At 36.3% G+C, this 6483-nt stretch overlaps 1 protein-coding gene across 1 annotated transcript; it reads right to left on the bottom strand.

Moving 5' to 3' along the window:
• Positions 1-3212: 3212 nt before the first annotated feature.
• On the bottom strand, positions 3213-6231 carry LOC144574753 (RNI-like superfamily protein). The gene is made up of 6 exons (XM_078324802.1): positions 5170-6231; positions 4950-5075; positions 4749-4853; positions 4259-4649; positions 3698-4122; positions 3213-3582 (listed from the first exon to the last, which is right to left on the bottom strand). Exons 1-6 carry the CDS (start codon positions 5842-5844, stop codon positions 3271-3273), a joined length of 2034 nt encoding a protein of 677 aa, XP_078180928.1. The 5' UTR covers positions 5845-6231; the 3' UTR covers positions 3213-3270.
• Positions 6232-6483: the final 252 nt, after the last annotated feature.

Here is a 6483-nt window from a genome sequence, read left to right as displayed (position 1 = left end):
TAGGATTATTTGTTATTTACGGACTATTGCATTCACACCCCTCTAATTCTCAAAAACTTTTGCATTATACTCATGCGAACTCAAATCAAATATGTTCGGCTATTTTTTTTAATACCCTTAAAAAAAAGAAAATTTTAAAAATGCCCTCCGATTTGGTTTTTTTTTTTTTAAATGCCCCGACCGCTGGGCTTACGGGCGGCCCAAAAACCAAGCGGACTGCCCCTGCAGGGGGCGAGTCACTCCTCTAGCAGACCGCCCCCCCACGGGCGGTCTGCTTTTTTTTTTTAGAGATCCTAGTATTTGATTTAAATAATTTTGTGAATAAAAAGTTTTATTGTTTAGAGTGTATGCCAAAAAAAATATGACATTTGATATATTTATGAAGTGATGTCGTAACTCTTTAAAACTTTGATTTTTTTTGTCAGTTAGATATCACAAGTCTAAATGTAACAGTAATTAAGAACTTTACCTTTATTCAAAAAATTTCAAGCTCTGACAACTTCTTGATCTTCTTCTCTTTATTTATGGTACAAAAACAGTAGTTTAGAGCTACTAAAATATGTTTAAATCTCAAATTAGATCTCTGTCCATGCGCAAGCACCCTAGACTAACCTCTGGTATGCTACCAAGTCCAAACTCCACATCCAAGCACTAGGCAAAGGCCACTGGTATAGTGCAATGCACTAAAAACATCAAATTTGACCTTTGCTAGTAAATTAGCAAGTTTAGATTAATACAGGAACCAAACTACAAAAGTGATTGCACCAGCATGTAAAGCATTCAAAAATACACAAAATTGACACAAATTTCAATTTATTTGAATTTTTTTTACAGTTAGTTATGAATTTTCAAAGTTTAGTTTTTGAAAAAACTTTAAACAGCCATAACTTTGGCTACGAGAGCTGGATTCGCCTGTATGAGCACTTTTCAAAAAGGGGAGGACGAGACGAATCCGATTTTGCCCGAGTGGTACATTGTCATATCGGAAGCATCAGAATTTCAAAAAAACATCGTTTAGTGCCTCAAAAATTCAGTTTAAGTTTCGTTCAACGGTAGGCATTAAAAAATAGCGATTTTCAAACCATCTTAATAAATAGTAAAAAAAATTCAAACAAATGTAAAATTTAGTCTCCAAGTACATTTTAATATAGATTAAACATCTAACGATCTTGATCAGCTATTTGGACTTCGAAACTAGAGATATGAGCGCGAATTAAAACACCCCGTTTAATTCACGAAGTTGCGTAGCCTTACTCTACATGTATATATATGTATATATAATATAATACATGTATATATATGTATATTATATATAATATATATAATATATGTATATGTATATATTTATATATCAGTGTTCTAAATAGCGCTCTATAGCGTTTTTGGACCCCTAAACGCTACGCTATAGTATCAAATCACGTTATTTGAGCTACGTGCGCTATAGCGGTAATAGCTATTACCGCTATAGCGCATAGCGTGTAGCGCAAATAGCTATTACCGCTATAGCGCAAATAGCGCGCGCTATGCAACATGAGCTGTTTTTTTTTTTTTTCAATTTATATGGGTTTTAAATAAAGACTCAGATTGGATTTTAACCGTGATTTTTTTTTTTGCAATTGACGTACTAAGTTTTATAGTAAAAAATTAATTATTAAATGAGAGATCCATCAAACGAAACCAAATAAGGAAGCTACAGCGCGCTATGCAACATGAGCTTTTTTTTTCTTTTCAATTTATATGGGCTTTAAATAAAGGCTCAGATTGAATATATTAAGATATTTCTTGAAGTAACAAAATGATACTTACTATATGGTAGTTTGAATATTTTGAATAGATTAAGATAATTAATTGTGCCATGATGTCTAGGTTATTTTGAAATTTAAATAGAAAAAAGATAGATTATGTCATAATGCTGAATATATTTTGAATAGAAAAAAATCGATAGTTTATGATATTAGTATTACTATGGATATTTTGAATCACAATTTGGACTTTGTATTGGTTCAATATGAATATTATAATTTTTTAATCAATTTGATGTTATTTATTGTTATATGAGACTTAGATAATGTTGATATTTAGTACAAATATATGATATAATTTTTATAAAAATAAAAAAACGCTATCTGGCATAGCTTTCACTATAGCGACGCTATTCGTTATAGCTTTTTTTTTCGTCTTCCCGCTATGACGCGATAAACGCTATTTAGAACCTTGTTATATATACATATATTATAAAAGAGAAGGGTTAAAATGCACCATTGATTTTGTGCCCCAACCATACCCCATTTCTCTATCTTTGTTTACAAAGTTCAAAAAGTCGATCCGAATCGTTCATCTTGTTCTACATATTAAAATGTGCTTAGAGACCAAATTTTATATTTTTTGGATTTTTTTACTATTTTTTTAGATAGGTACAAAATCGCTGTATCTGGACCATCCAAAAACAGTGATTTTGTACCTATCTAAAAAAATAGTAAAAAATTTCAAAAAATATAAAATTTGGTTTCTAAGCACATTTTAATATGTAGAACAACATGAACGATTCAGATCGACTGTTTGAAGTTTGTAAACGAAGATAGAGACCAATGGTGTATTTTAACCCTACTCATTATAAAAAAAATAAGTTTATAAAAAAAAAAATTGTATATATGTATATGTGTATATGTTTATATGTGTATATGTGTATGTATATGTGTATATGTTTGTATGTGTATATGTATATATGTATGTGTATATGTGTTATATTTAGAATTGTGATATCCAACCAACAAAATAAAATCAAAGTTCACCAAAAAAAAAAAAAAAATTTAATGTTTTAAAGAGTTACAACGTTACTTCATAAATATATCAAATGTCTTATTTTTTGACATACACTCTAAACAATAAACTTTCTTCACAAAATTATTTAAATCAAATACTAGAATCTCTAATAAAAAATAAAAAATAAAAAGCAGACCGCCCGTAGGGGAAGGGCGGTCTGCTAGAGGAGTGACCCGCCCCCTTCAGGGGCAGTCCGCTTGCGGTCGGGCATTTTTATAAAAAAAAAAAAACAAATCGGAAGACATTTTTAAAAGTTCCTTTTTTTTAAGGGTACTTAAAAAAATGGCCGAAATATGTTCATACAAAAATTTATCTATACACATTTATCCAAAAATGGCCTAAACAACAAGATCTACAGCCCCAGTGTTTCCTGAGAAAATGAAGAAATCTATTGAGAAACAAGTATTGGATTGACCATATAACATACAGCTGCTAGGGTTTAAATCCCTACTCAACAAAAATGTCGTGCGACTGTTGCTTCCACACTTCGCTTGACTCTAACTCTACCTGAAAAGGCTTGTTCAACCACTGAAACATGCAACCGCGCAACTCCACACGTTCTATCAGAATCGGAGAAATGAATGGCTTAAACGATGCATGCAGTTTGACCTTCATCAGGCTACCAGACATCAAAAGCGCCATGGAAAGACCGTTCGGAGACATCCCGGAAAGATGTAACATTATCATAACTTGTAAGCAGCTGATTCTAGCAAGTGCTAGCACGCCGACATCTGTCACCGAGCAGTACGACAGATTAATCTGTAACCGAAAATTCAAATACTTGTTATTTCCTTAGATAGAAGGCTAAAATTACTATATTCAATAACATCATTAATTCAGAAAGAAATAGGACGTGTATAGAGTATGAGCCTACCTGGCGAAGGTTATGGGAAAAATTAGCAAGAGAGAGCATGGCAGTATCATTGATTTCACAACACTTCTTTATGTCGAGTTTCCTGAGCTGGCGGCACCCAGCAGCGATAGCTGAAATCCCGACCGAAGATACCAAGGGGCAGCCACGAATCTCGAGGGTGTTCAACCTCACGCATTGTGACAAGCACTTAAGAGACTCGTCAGAGATGCTGGTGCAATATGACATGCTTATCGTCTCTAGATTGGAGCACCCACGAGCAATTTCTGATACACCCTCGTCAGTTATGCCAATCGAACGGTACAGATCAAGCTCTTGGAGATTCGGACATGATTTTCCTATTTGAATTAGGCCTTCGTTGGTAACTTTCAGGCATATGCCTATTTTTAAGCTCCTCAGACTTCGACATCTGGCTAGGGATCTTAATCCTACAATTAACAGAGAACAAATTATTATCTATGGAATTCACTCACCTAAATTACTTGACCCTTTTAAAAAGGAACAAACCAATCTTGTACTTCGAAACCATTAAAAATTTAAAATAAATATAATGAAATAAGATACCTTCATCGTCTAGATCATTGTCGGTTAGATCGAGCTCTTCTAATTTGAGGCAGTGCCGACCGATCAGCCGTAGACCCTCGCATGTCACCTTTGCACATGACTCCATCCTTAGAGAAACTAGAGAAGTACAAGATCTAGTTATGGAAGCCATAGATAGATCTGTTATGTATCTACAACAGGTTATATCTAATTTCACCAAGTCCTTGTGCTTTGCCACAATTACTGAAATGCCCTCGTCGGTCACACCCGAGCACTTGCTCAGGCTCAGTTCCTTCAAGGAAACGCACGAAGTCGCGAGGGATTTTAGTCCATCAGTGCTGACATGGCATCCGTCTAGCTTGATAGAGTTAAGGTTGGACACACCGTGGAGGCCGGGTAAAATTGAGTTTACCTATATTTATGTTGATAAAAGGTTAAACTAATTTCTATAACATGGTTAGATTCTATAAAGTGCCTGAGATTAAATTATGGAGGTTATAAGGATGCTTACCGGGCAAGAATAGGATAAGTCTAGATGGCGTAAACTTTGGTTTTTGGTGAGGACAGCAGATACCCCAGCCTGAGTAATGTTATGGCAATTTGACACATCAAGTGCCTGATTAAAATCATACAAAATAAATTATGTTAACTGCAAAAAAAAAAAAAATTAATCTTTCTCCTCCTTTTCTTTTTTGTTTTCAATTTAAGGTACCTGAAGTGATTTACAGCCTTGTATAAGAATCATAAGTGCTTGATCATTAATCCCTAGACATCCAGTCATGCAAAGATCTTCCAGGTTGGGCAATCGTGCAATTCCCGGGAGACATTTCTTTGTTATCTACAAAACAAAACCAATCAAATTGCAATCAAATATTGTTTAAGAAGAACTGCAAACAAGAAAACCAAGCAATATGAAATTAAACGATATATACCATTGTGAAAGAAACATCCAAAGATCTGAGCTTTCTGCACTTGACAGCTACCAAAGCAACCCCCAAATCAGTTACACCAACACATCCTTTCAAACAAAGCAACTTCAGATTGGGGCAACCAACAGCAATGCAACCGATCCCCAAATCGGTTAGCTTCTTGCATCTCCCCATCCTTACCTTCTCAACCTTGCTCATCCTCCCAACCGCTGCCGCAACCTCATCGGTTAATTCAATCCCGTTTGAGACATCTATCTCCGCCAAGTTCAAGCACTTGTCAGCTAAACATTCAATCCCTTTGTGTGAATAGGATCTCGATCCTGACAGATTGATCGACCGCAAGCTCAACCCGAGTAGAGAAGCAATTGAGCTGAGAGAGGCGTCGGTTACGTAGGGGCAGAGCGTTAGGTTGAGATGCGATATGGAATTGTACCGAGACAGACTAGATGGGATGAGCTCTGATCGGAGAGGGGTGAGCGAACGCCGGTGACGCGACTCCACGGCGTAGAAAGATCGAGAAACGAGAGAGAAGGATTTCTTATCCGACGGGTTCGAGTCGAGAAGATCCAATATCAGGAAGAGTATTTCCTCTGACAGAGCTTCAAAGGGGCTCCCTGTGTTGGATTCTGGGTTTACATCCACCCGGATCCGCTTCCTCATTCTCTTTTCCATTCCCATGATGAATCAGAGAGAGAAATAAGTTGCCAAGGAGCGCAGGAAATGAAGTGAAAGCAAAGAGAGAATCTATGGAGTAATTAATGATAGTAGAGAGATGAAGAGGAGGTACAAGAAGAAAGAGGAGAGAAGAAAATGACGAGAAGGCCCCTGATAAGGTTTATTCCTTCAGCAGAGAGCGACAGTTTTTATATCATTATAATGACGAAAATGTCCTTAGTGATAAGCTGACTGGAAGTTGAAAATGAGGGTACAAATGGTATGTAGGGATGAAGGTACGGTACGGAGGGATACAAACACAAGGGTATGATGGGAAACTGAGTAAATAAGAGAGAGAAACGAACTTTCTTTATTTAAATTTAAATAAATAAAAAAGAAAGAAACGACGTTATCGGGGAAGGAAGATATGGGGAAGGGAAGTACAGAAAGGGCCAAACGGGGGTGCGGACTGGTACGAATCAACTGCTTACCACTAGCCTATAAAAATAAATAATTATTTGAAGATTGTCCTTTCAAATTTTAGGTAGAATCTGGGCGACTGGGCCTCTGGGGTGATGCGCCGCCGGTAAGGTTACCGCTCGCGCCGCGTCTTAGGGATGTAGAAGACTTTTCAGATTTGGTGAGTCCGTATCTGTGTCTCTT

This window comes from Carex rostrata, chromosome 23 (assembly GCF_964058835.1).
Source record: "Carex rostrata chromosome 23, lpCarRost1.2, whole genome shotgun sequence".
Classification (NCBI taxonomy): domain Eukaryota; kingdom Viridiplantae; phylum Streptophyta; class Magnoliopsida; order Poales; family Cyperaceae; genus Carex; species Carex rostrata.
The sequence above is the reverse complement of the archived record's forward strand: the minus strand, read 5'-3'. Positions and strand labels throughout refer to the sequence as shown.

Excerpts from the sequence above, each read along its gene's own strand:
- LOC144574753 (XM_078324802.1), bottom strand. The coding sequence starts at position 5,844 with ATGGGAATGGAAAAGAGAATGAGGAAGCGGATCCGGGTGGATGTAAAC. Across the intron at positions 5,076-5,169 it reads TGGATGTTTCTTTCACAATG|ATAACAAAGAAATGTCTCCC; the intron begins GTATATATCGTT and ends TTTGTTTTGTAG. Across the intron at positions 4,123-4,258 it reads CAATGATCTAGACGATGAAG|GATTAAGATCCCTAGCCAGA; the intron begins GTATCTTATTTC and ends TGTTAATTGTAG.